Source organism: Hydra viridissima, unplaced genomic scaffold, assembly GCF_058129835.1.
Source record: "Hydra viridissima isolate aposymbiotic clone 2 unplaced genomic scaffold, HvirCarnegie_v1 scaffold_7, whole genome shotgun sequence".
In the NCBI taxonomy this organism is placed as follows: Eukaryota; Metazoa; Cnidaria; class Hydrozoa; order Anthoathecata; family Hydridae; genus Hydra; species Hydra viridissima.
Window position 1 is genome coordinate 11,928,079 of NW_028324306.1, and position 11,086 is coordinate 11,939,164.

Sequence of the window (11,086 nt, forward strand, 5' to 3'; positions counted from 1 at the left end):
TAGATCTGTTGGTGATATTCTCAGCATGTTGATTCACGAGAAATATTGAGAACTCTTGTTGCTAAATGCAATTATGAGATTGCTCTTAATTAGATTAAGAGTGCTTAAAGTTAAGAAATTTTTTTTGTCTAAGAATTTTTTTCCTAAAGATAGTATAGCCAGGTGCACAAAAAAACCCAAGATTGAATATGGGACGCATTAAGGTGTAATAAACCAGGCAAGGGGAGTTTTAAATAATGTAGATTTAGAGACAGATTAAGATTAACTCCCTCTGCAGCTGCAATACTCTTTTATAAAAAAAATCTCTTAACTATAGCACAAAATTTTTTGGTAAATTTAGAAGAAAAGCTTATTTTTGTTAAAATGTTTGTTGAGCAGATGTTACGGCAGCGAATGAATAATGACGCTATTGCTATGGTTTTTAGATTTTGTCTTCTCATACATAAGTATTTATGTAAAAAGTGGCCAGTCCGTATTTTTAAACTTCCGGCACCGAAGCAGTCGATACTTATAAAAGAAGTTTGTTTTGCTTAAATTTGTTTAATCAACAAGTTTCCGAAAATTTTGTTCTTCGGTATCGTCAATAGTAAAAAAAAAAAATCATTACAACTGAAAGTTATGGTTTTTCATAGCTAGTTTTCTTACAACGTTGATTTCCTCATATTCTCCTTGCTTCATTTAATGTTAAACCAATGTTAATCCTAATGGTTTAGTGTTTCAGCAAACAAACTCGGTAAATATAACCCCGATTATTTCAAACTTATCTTCCTATATTTTTGTAAGTTCCACGATTTAAACTTAACTGTTGAATATTCATCTTAAGATTTATATCATCTCAGTTTAAAATATAAAAGATTCCTTCTAAATGCCGTGTATACATAAATATGCCATGTATGTATATATTTTTTGATTTACGTTTCTAGGTTGTTTAACATTACAATACTAGAATTGTCATGAATGATGGAATGGGAACAATGGAGGTTTGAATTATTTGTAGCTATACACACATTAAACACATGCATATGCACACATATGCATGCATACACATGTATGTATGTATGTATGTATGTATGTATGTATGTATGTATGTATGTATGTATGTATGTATGTATGTATGTATGTATGTATGTATGTATGTATGTATGTATGTATGTATGTATTAATGCATGAAGGTATGTATGTTAATTTTTTCAGAATCTGGCAGAAATGTTTCGGTGCTTTATTTGCATGGAACGAGTGAAGGATGCAAGGCTTTGTCCTCACTGCTCAAAGCTGTGTTGTTTTCTCTGTATTCGAGTAAGAAGTTTTCTAAAAATGAGTTAGTTGAATTAAAAATTGATATTTTCATGCATTTCTACTTTTCAATAACAACATTTTGTAATTTTTTAGCGATGGTTAACAGAGCAGCGGCCACAATGCCCTCATTGCAGGTAGAGTACTTTTAAAGCTATAAGTAAAAGAAAAAAAATTCTTAAGTAGCTGCAGTATTAAAATTTATATTTTCTTCAATGATTTCTTTAAAGTTGGATTATTTTATAGATTTTTTAAAAATAAGTGTGATTTGTTTATCAGGGCTTGTTTACATTTGCATGAACTTGTTCAATGTCGTTGGGTAGAAGATGTGACAGAGGTATGTTTATTCTAATGATTAAGATTATCTGACCTTGTCATAATGCTTTCCAAAACCAGTCAATTTTTCTCTTTATTGTATAATTACTATAAATTAGTTGTTTTATTATTTTCGTTTTAGTTGGTTTTTTAGCAGGTAGAAAATTACAATACCATATTTCCTTAAAAAGTTAGGAGCTAATTGAATATGGAAGTAAATATTTTGTTTGTTTGAAAGAGATGCCTACTGTTTGTTAGATTTAAAATATAACATAAAACCAACAAAAAAGATTTACATAATAACTCTTGTTTAATTTCATGCTTCTGTATTTCTGCAACTGCTGCACTAGCTAGCAAGTACTACAGAAAATAGATGATAAAATGCACGTGTGTTTTGCTAAGGTTGCATGAGGATGCAATTAATGTTTATACTCAGTGGAAAACATACATTATATTTTGTAACAAATTTTTTTAAATACTAATTTAATGAAAATGATCTCTCTTTGTCTAGCAAATAGACAACTTGCAAACAACCCAACTGAGTGCAGCTAAAGAACAGCAAGAGAACAAAGACAGGTGGTTATTTGTAGCGTATATAAAAAGGAAATAAAGTATTTATGAATTTATAAAATTTTTCTATAAGAAGTGATAATGATTTCAACAATTGTTATCATTTTTTGTAGAATATGTAAAAATAGCCTATTATTGATTGCTAACTTTTTGTTAAAGATTTTTTTCTAAGGTTCATGCTAAGATTTATGTATTTAGATATTGGATTTGTTTACTTCTTTTCTTTAGAAACTGTGGAACACACAATGAAAAACTAAGTGTTTTTTGTGAAACATGCATGGCTTGCATATGTCATATGTGTGCATTATGGGGTGGAAAGGTGAAATTTACTTATTATTTTTATGTTAAACAAGTATTGCTTGTAAGTTAAAATCTTACAGGGTAATGCAGCTTTTATTCCTTTTATAAGTTAATAAAATAATACTTAATTATGATTGTCAACCTTATTGTATCTGTTGTGTTGTTTATTTTAAGTTCAGTTGCTGTCTATTATAGTTAATCATCAGTTGCTTCAGTTATCAACCAGACTTATTGTTTTATATTCTTTTGTGTTTTAGCATTCTCAACACAGTTTTAAGCCATTGGATATTGTTTATGAAAGCAGAGTTTCACAAATCACTGAACAGGTAGAAATACAAATGTTCTGCATTTGTTTTAAAAGTTTTTCTGCTTTAAGATGAAATCTAAAAAAAAAAATTACAAACAAAAAATTCAAAGGCCAGTAAAATATTAATGAATATCAGTTGCAATATTAGATCAATTAGCTAGTTAAACTTTCAGTTTGTTATATATGTTTAGAATAAATTAAGGTATCCATTAAAATTATTTAAGAGAATTCAAAAATTTTTACTTCTTTGGCAATCTGCCATAAAATGCCCTTTACTTATCATAAAGGTATTTTGTCTTTTAGAATCATCTTTAAAATCTTTAAAATCTGTTAATTCTGCAATAAAATATGCTATTATATTTATTTTAGAACTTGTTTTGAGATATTAGTACTGACAGCCATTTATTTAAAATATTTATGAAAAATTCCATTTCTTAATTTTTTTTTTAACCTTATAGATCACCTGTTTGCGTAGAAGACTTATGGAGGTGATAAGTTTGGTTCAGGAAGTGGTATAAAATTTTTGCATATAATTTTTTTAAAATATTTAATTGTAATTTTTTTTTTTATTCAATTTCATCACAATCTTTCAAATAATTTATCATATTTTAGTGAATTTTTCTAAAAAACAAGTTTTCACTTTTTATCTTTTTATTTTATGAAAATTCTTAGCTATATATTAAAAGGAGCTAATTCTATTTAAAATTGATATTTTTATGCTAATTATAATTATTATTATGCTTATTATAATTATATTGAGCATATTTGTTATTGATATTATTTTAAGTTAAAATTATTTGATTTAAAATTTTGAAATTAATGTTGCTATTTTTATAATTTTTTTCTTTTTTAGGAAAAAAATGTTGAAAGTGTTAGAAATGCAAAAGAAGAGGTTACTTTTTAGCTGAAACCTAATTTGTTTAAACTATTCCAGGTGTTTTAATAAGTTTTCAACATTTTGAAGGATATATTAAAGAAACAGTGGACTTGAAAGTAATCAAGGATGATGATGAACTAGTTGCATTACAATGTTATGACCTTAAAATATATTAGTATTAATATATAATTTATTATCTTTTTAAAAAAGAATTAGTATTAATCTTCTAATCTTTTATTACTAAAGCTGACTTATTGTCTTGTTTAGCCAACATTTTCAGAATTATTTATCCCTTTTTTGTCTCATTTTTTTAGTTTCTTAAAAAAAAATGTTTCTCCATACAAGTTGCTTTTTAAAAGTAGTATTGGAAATATCATCTTATTGTTCTAGAGAGTTCGAGAGATACGTAATGCAGTAGAGTTGATGATTGCCAGACTAGATACGCAACTTAAAAATAAGCTTTTAACTCTAATGGGTAAGCATATATGGCTTTAAAAAACTTTCAAAATTGATTCATGTTATGCTACTAGTTTTCTTCAAAGATTTATTTTATTCTTAAAGTTGATTAAACTAGATTCATTTGAAATGTATTTTATCCAGTATAATGTGCTCTCATCATGAGTGATAACTAAATGTTTGTGAGTTAATGTTGATTTTATTGTTAGGCCAAAAGAATGCATTGACTCAGGAAACAGAATTGCTGGAATCTTTACTTCAAGATGTTGAACATCGAGTAATTTTAAATTATTTTTCATTTTCAAATTAAATCTCTCTTTAAATCTACTAAATTTTTTAAAATGCTAGTTTGACATTTAGTTACGAATATCAACTAAAAATTCTCTGATCAACAAAAGTGATGAGCTATTGCAAATGTTTCAGCAGGTTTCAATTTTGTTCAAAATTTTTCTTTAATGATTTTTAAAATTATATCCAAATATTAGTAAAATAAAAACTTGTAATTAGTAAAATATCAGCCAAAAAGTAGTAAAATCAAAACTATAAGATCCTTTTATCGCTTTTCTGAAAAAGTAATACATATACTCTTTAATGGTTTTTTTGGAGAATAACCCACCATGATTTATATTTCATGGACCTGTGTTTAGCAAATTTAACTAAATTAAAAATGGTATAGCTTAATATTAGATTTTGATCTGTAAGCATCTTGTGTTCCAGCACTGTGATATCAAGTTGTGAATGAGTTTGAAATGTTTTGACTTTCAGGTGCATAGAAAACCAATGGCTTCATTTGTTACTGCTTCAATTCCTGCTGACTTTAATAGGTTAAAATTTTTTCTAAGTAGTAACTTTTAGTAGATGTATTCTTTTTAAAAGTATGTTTTTGATAAGAAATAGATAAAATATTGAAATAGGCTAAATCTATTAAAGAAAATTGTTTTTTTATCAGCTTGTTAAAAAAATTATAATAAATAAAATTTACTTTGATGATCTGAAAGTTGAACCAGTAAAATTGAGGTTGGTTTTTTTTTAAGAGTTTCTGTTTTTAATTGACTTAAATGATCTGCTGTTTTTAGTGAAATTGTTCCACCATATGATTCAAGCATGTTTAGTATAGGCAGTTTCAGCAAACTACGTCAGAAGGGTGATCCTGTTTACAGTGATCCTTTAAATATCAACGGTCTCAGTTGGAGGCTAAAAGTTTACCCTGTATGTGTTTTAGAAAATGAATAGATATTTTAGTAATAAATTTCAATTTAAACAGAAATCTAAATTTCTTGTAATACATTCTTGATATGACATTTTTTTTTTTTTTTACAAATAACTTTTTTAATTTTACTTTTTATTTCACTTTTTATCAACATTTTAGTTTAATTGTTAACTTTGAAAATGATCAGTTCATGGGTTTACGGTTCAAAACAACTAAATTAAATTTTAACTAATTAAAATTAAATGTAAAATACAAGTCTTTTTGTTTCACTGGTACAATTATAATTAAAAATAATGATGATGATAATAATAGTAATAATAATAATAATAATAATAATAATAATAATAATAATAATAATAATAATAATAATAATAATAATAATAATAATAATAATAATAATAATAATAATAATAATAATAAAAATAATAATAATAATAATGATAATGATAATAATAATAATAATAACAATAACAATAACAATAACAATAATAATAATAATAACAATAATAATAATAATAATAATAATAATAATAATAATAATAATAATAATAATAATAATAATAATAATAATAATAATAATAATAATAATAATTATAATAATAATAAAAATAATTATAATAATAGTAATAATAATATTTTTACCTATGTATTATATCCATTTAGGATGGTAATGGTGTTGTGCGTGGCAATTACTTATCTGTATTTCTTGAGTTAACATCAGGTCTTCCTGAAACTTCAAAGTAAAAAAATACTTTTTATATTTTTAAGTTTAAAGAATATACTGATGTAAATCTTTACATTTTTATTTATCTACAATTAACAATTAGTCATTTTGTAAGTTGTTGTTTTTTTTAAATCCTTTAGTTCTGTTATTTAAATTCAAAGAGGTTTATATTTAAAGAATGTTTAAAATAAAGTTTATTTTTGTATTAAATTTTTTTGTTTGGATTAACATTATTTTTTCATATAAAGTCTTACTGTGTTGTCTGTGTTTTGAATTAGATATGAATACAGAGTTGAAATGATTCATCAACTATGCCAAGATAATACTAAGAATATTGTCAGGGAGTTTGGTAAACATTTTTCTTGTCAATCAAATGATTTTTATGTTTTATCCCAGTAAAGGTATTTAGTAATTGTTATATATTTTTTTTTGTTTAAATTTTTGTTAACTTAACTTTTATCAACTAAAATCCTCTTGTTGAAGAATCAAGTATAAATAAAAATCTAAAGTTAATCTGTTTATAAAAACCACTGTTTATGTAGTGATATCAAAAAAAAATTGGAGTAAAACTTTAACATAATATTTACATAATTTAAATTCATAGGTCAGTGTATGGGTTTAATTTGTTAGTTATGACATATGTCAACTATGTTTGTCATACTCAACTATGTCAACTATATCACTATATTGTTATATCAACTATATTTTCACACCTCAATAGATTTGAATATTACTTTATTTTACTATTTCTAGCATCTGATTTTGAAGTAGGAGAATGCTGGGGCTACAACCGCTTCTTTAGATTGGACTTGCTAGTAAGCAAATAAATTGTTTATTTAATATTTAAAGTTTGTTTAAAATTTAAAAAGAAGCAAAGGATATGTAGTCTCAGTTGTTAATGGTTACTTACTAAAGGCTGCAAAATTTAAAAAACTAATTTTTTAAATGATATATTAAATGTTTTGGAAAAAGATGCTTAATGTTGCTGAATCATAGGTTAATGCTTACTTTACAATTATTTGTATTAGATATCTTTAATAACAACAACAACAACAACAACAACAACAACAACAACAAGAAAAATAATAATAACTATTATTATTATTATTAATACTGTTATTATTATTATTATTATTATTATTATTGTTATTATTATTATTATTATCATTATTATTATCATTATCATTATTATTATTATTATTATTATTATTATTATTATTATTATTATTATTATTATTATTATTATTATTATTATTATTATTGTTATTATTATTATTATTGTTATTGTTATTATTATTATTATTATTATTATCATTATTATTATTATTATTATTATTTTTATTATTATTATTATTATTATTATTATTATTATTACTATTATTGTTGTTGTTGTTGTTGTTGTTGTTGTTGTTGTTGTTGTTGTTGTTGTTATTGTTAAATGATTTGTATTAGGTATAAAGGTTAGGCATATTAACTTATGTAGGTTTGTTTGGTTCTTTATTTTTAAGGCCAATGAAGGATATCTAAGTTTAGAAAGTGATAATATCTTGCTAAGCTTTCAAGTTCGTGCTCCAACTTATCACCAGAAATGCCGAGATCAGCAATGGTAGTTATTTTACATTTTCAATAGAAAAACCTTTTTAGTATTTTTAATATGGTATAGCTACATAAAAATTAAAAATTATTTATGCAGTTATACCATAATAAAGTATGGCATGAGATGCCATATTAAAATATGGCATGAGATGTCATGTTTTATTATGATATAACTGCAGAAAGTGTTTCTATTTAAATATTGATTAATTTTTTTATGACAATTTATCAACTTGGTTTTTCTTGTACAGACTTTTGCCTAAATATTCAGCATTGTTATCCATGTCATACTATTATGTTAATAAAATTTCTAAACACATAGTGCTGACTGTGGATGTCATTTTTTATTTTCAGGCATATCTCTCACTTAGAAGCACAATCAAAGCAATATGCTGCACAGGTTAATGAGCTGAAAGATAGATTAGCAATGGAGTTATCAAGAAGTCATCATGCTGCAGTGTCTGCACACCTACAGGCTGCAGGAGGTAATGTGCAAAAAGTTCTAAAGTTTTGTTGGCTTAAAGATTAAGTGTTAAAATTGGATTCTGAATATAAATTTATTATTAATTTCTATAAATTCATTAGCATTTAAATTTACAGGAGTTTATAAATTTTATTCTTGCACATTAATAATATGTAAGAATAAATAAAATATAAAAATTAAATTTTTTGGTACAGTTTTTTAATTTTTACACACAGCTATTGGTAATTTTTAGATATTAAATTGTCTTATAGATTTGAGTTTTATTTCATTATTGGAGCAGTCCATTGAACAAGGGCTTGAAACTGAGTCTCTTGTTCCACGTCCTTTAAAAGATTTAACAAAACAGATACCACTAAGATCTATTACTAAAAAAGATATTTGCAATGGAAAAAGAAAGTTACCATCATTTGAAAAAAGTTTGTTATTTTGCTTTAAATCCTTTTTTTTTTTGTGGAGTTTTAAAAGTCAAAAGTTTACGTTTTCTTGATTTTGAAAATAACTTTTGTTTCTTTGAATAAATAAAATTGATGAATGAATAAAAATTGCTTAAAAAATAGTTTAATTTTTTTTAAATGAGCAAAATTTCTTATTTTTCTAGAATCAGAAAATGAAGAATCATCCAGTATTAGAGTAAGATTCCACAAAGAAATGTCTTCATCTGATGGTAGTGATAGTGAAGAAGATAATCCCTACGAGGTAGATTTTAAAGTGAAGCAAGAGATTTAAATTTCTGTTTAAAGAATTTATGAACTTCAGATAATTACATAAATATTTATTCTGACTCTATAGCTAATCATAGATATGAAGCTAATGATAAATAAAAGTTTAATAACCTTCCAGGATCTTGAAGAGCAATCAGACTCGACTGATGGAACTATTGAAGAGGATGAGGAAGATTTACATGAGGGAGAGCATGATGTCCAAGACGAAGAGAGGTGCAATATGAATGATGTAGATGAACAGCAGCAGCATGGTTCTTCTAACTTTATAACTGATCTTAGTTTAAATGAACAAAGTTTACTATCGGTTGTTCCTTCAACTGCTTTACTTGACTGTTCAGTTTCTGCTTCTGCTTTATCAGATCAAAGCTTTAGTTGTGTTGATCCTGAAGAGAGAGCTTTGCTTGAATTGCTGGAAATAGAAGAAAAAGACAGTAGTTTAATAAATCCTGACTTTCTTTTATACCCAAGTAGTTCAATAAATGCTTCTAAAATATTAGGCAACCTTTTTGGTTCTGTTGCTTATCAAAATTATTACCAGGATTTTCGACCCCCTGATGAGGAGTTTAATAATGACGCTGATGATGATAATGTTGATGATGAAAATAAATCTGAAGTTAATAGGAGAATTCTGAACAAAAATGGGTTCAATATAACTCTAGCTAACATAAAAAAAGCTGTCAGTAGTGAGTTACAATTTTTTAACAATGATACTTGAAAAGTTCATTTATTTATTTTGATCTAAATGAAGCTTAAAAAAGTTAAAAAATCCATTAACCTAAAAGTTAATCAATCTGATATGTCAAATATAGATGCTCTTCAATCGTCATCCTCTTGTTCATCCAACAGATCTAATCAAAGTAATTTTACTCATGTGACAGACAGTGCAAATCCTATGTTACAAGGTATGTTTTATATGTACCTTTATGCTTACATTCTTTTACATATTTTTGTATAATTATGTATAATCTGTTTCTATCTTTAGTAAATTCTATAGATATTATACATTTAACCTAAAATGTTTACTATTTTTTAGAGACAATTCCAGTATCAGTTACTGAGTCTTCTGTATCATTAGATCTTGGTGGTGTAAAACTCCGACGCTCCGCTAATTCAAACTGTAAAAGGTGAATTTACAAAAGTAACGTCTCTCTCTTTCTCTCTATGTATATATATATCAGCCCCTGCTGAATTTATTATTTTAATTGAACTTTTTTTAGAGAGCAAAAATCTGTTGAAAATCGATTAAATAAGGCTAAAAGCACAGCTAGCTGTCTCGAAAGAGAATTTCAAGGTGATATTTTTGTTTTTAAGTTTATTAATTCACTGGTTTTTATTTCACTAATCGTCTTAAGTTGTGTAATATTCTGTTTTTGCTCAGGTTTAGAGAAATGGACTTCACAGCTTTTATTAGACTTAAGAATTTCCTCTGAAAGAACTGCAAACGAAGAATACGAATCAGATTACCCATCAGGTGTTGAAAAAACCGATGTCACATACCACGAAGAAGGTTTTTTGTGACTTCTTCCTTTAATTAAGAAATTGTGAATTGTTTAGTAGCTAGTTGTCTAACTCTTAAACTCTGTTTATTAGGATTATCAGTTCTTTCTGAAAATTGGGTTGCTGATAGCCCTATTCCAACAGACGAAACAAATGGTAAATCGTTCTTGATTTTTTTCTTTGCAATGAGATTTTTTGCAAAAAAACTCTTCAGTTCGATAAGTTTTTTGATTCTTTTAGAAAAGTAACATCGCGCCAACTTCTGATCGCTTGAGTTTACGAGCACCTGATTGTGAAAATCGTAAAAATGCTTCGGGCTAAATTTTGTTATAATTATGAGAGTTTTATCAAAGTATTGGAAGAAGCAATAAGAAATAAAAATTTACGTAAAGTTTTAAAGAAAAACATCAGCCGAAGATTTTTATACATCTGAATTGCAAACATTTAGCGGTGTTAAATTTAATATAACTTTTGTTTAATTGTATTTAATAGATATTTATTCCAATTTTTAAAATAACTTTTTACATTAAAAATGTTTATGCAGTTTTGCTGTAAATGCGTGCGGTATATTTTTTTGATTTTATTAATTTTTTTTTTTTTTTTTTAAATTTCTACACTTTTTTTTTCAATATTTTTTTGCGGCATTTGTTTATAAAGGATTCCTAATAGTCCATTCTTAGTGTAAAAGTGAAAGTTTAGAGCCGTCTGGGCTAGAAAAGATCGTTAAAATATTTTTGG

The 11,086-nt window shown here is 25.6% G+C and overlaps 1 protein-coding gene across 1 annotated transcript; it reads left to right on the forward strand.

Annotated features, from left to right (window-relative positions):
- Window positions 1-292: 292 nt before the first annotated feature.
- On the forward strand, window positions 293-10,881 carry LOC145184254 (uncharacterized). Its single transcript, XM_090092996.1, has 29 exons — window positions 293-733; window positions 924-980; window positions 1,195-1,296; window positions 1,390-1,430; window positions 1,573-1,630; window positions 2,120-2,184; window positions 2,407-2,497; window positions 2,736-2,804; window positions 3,244-3,297; window positions 3,639-3,677; window positions 4,053-4,137; window positions 4,328-4,395; window positions 4,479-4,544; window positions 4,884-4,942; window positions 5,195-5,327; window positions 5,992-6,068; window positions 6,331-6,401; window positions 6,806-6,867; window positions 7,561-7,658; window positions 8,000-8,130; window positions 8,381-8,545; window positions 8,728-8,825; window positions 8,970-9,534; window positions 9,661-9,753; window positions 9,885-9,975; window positions 10,069-10,142; window positions 10,230-10,358; window positions 10,442-10,504; window positions 10,589-10,881. Exons 2-29 carry the CDS (start codon window positions 954-956, stop codon window positions 10,594-10,596), a joined length of 2,682 nt encoding a protein of 893 aa, XP_089949122.1. The 5' UTR covers window positions 293-733; window positions 924-953; the 3' UTR covers window positions 10,597-10,881.
- Window positions 10,882-11,086: the final 205 nt, after the last annotated feature.

What these genes read in the sequence shown, in the direction of transcription:
- LOC145184254 (XM_090092996.1), top strand. Translation starts at nt 954, where the DNA reads ATGAATGATGGAATGGGAACAATGGAG. An exon ending in AAATGCCGAGATCAGCAATG is followed by an intron (nt 7,659 to 7,999) that starts GTAGTTATTTTA and finishes TTTTATTTTCAG; the next exon opens with GCATATCTCTCACTTAGAAG. An exon ending in TGTCACATACCACGAAGAAG is followed by an intron (nt 10,359 to 10,441) that starts GTTTTTTGTGAC and finishes TCTGTTTATTAG; the next exon opens with GATTATCAGTTCTTTCTGAA.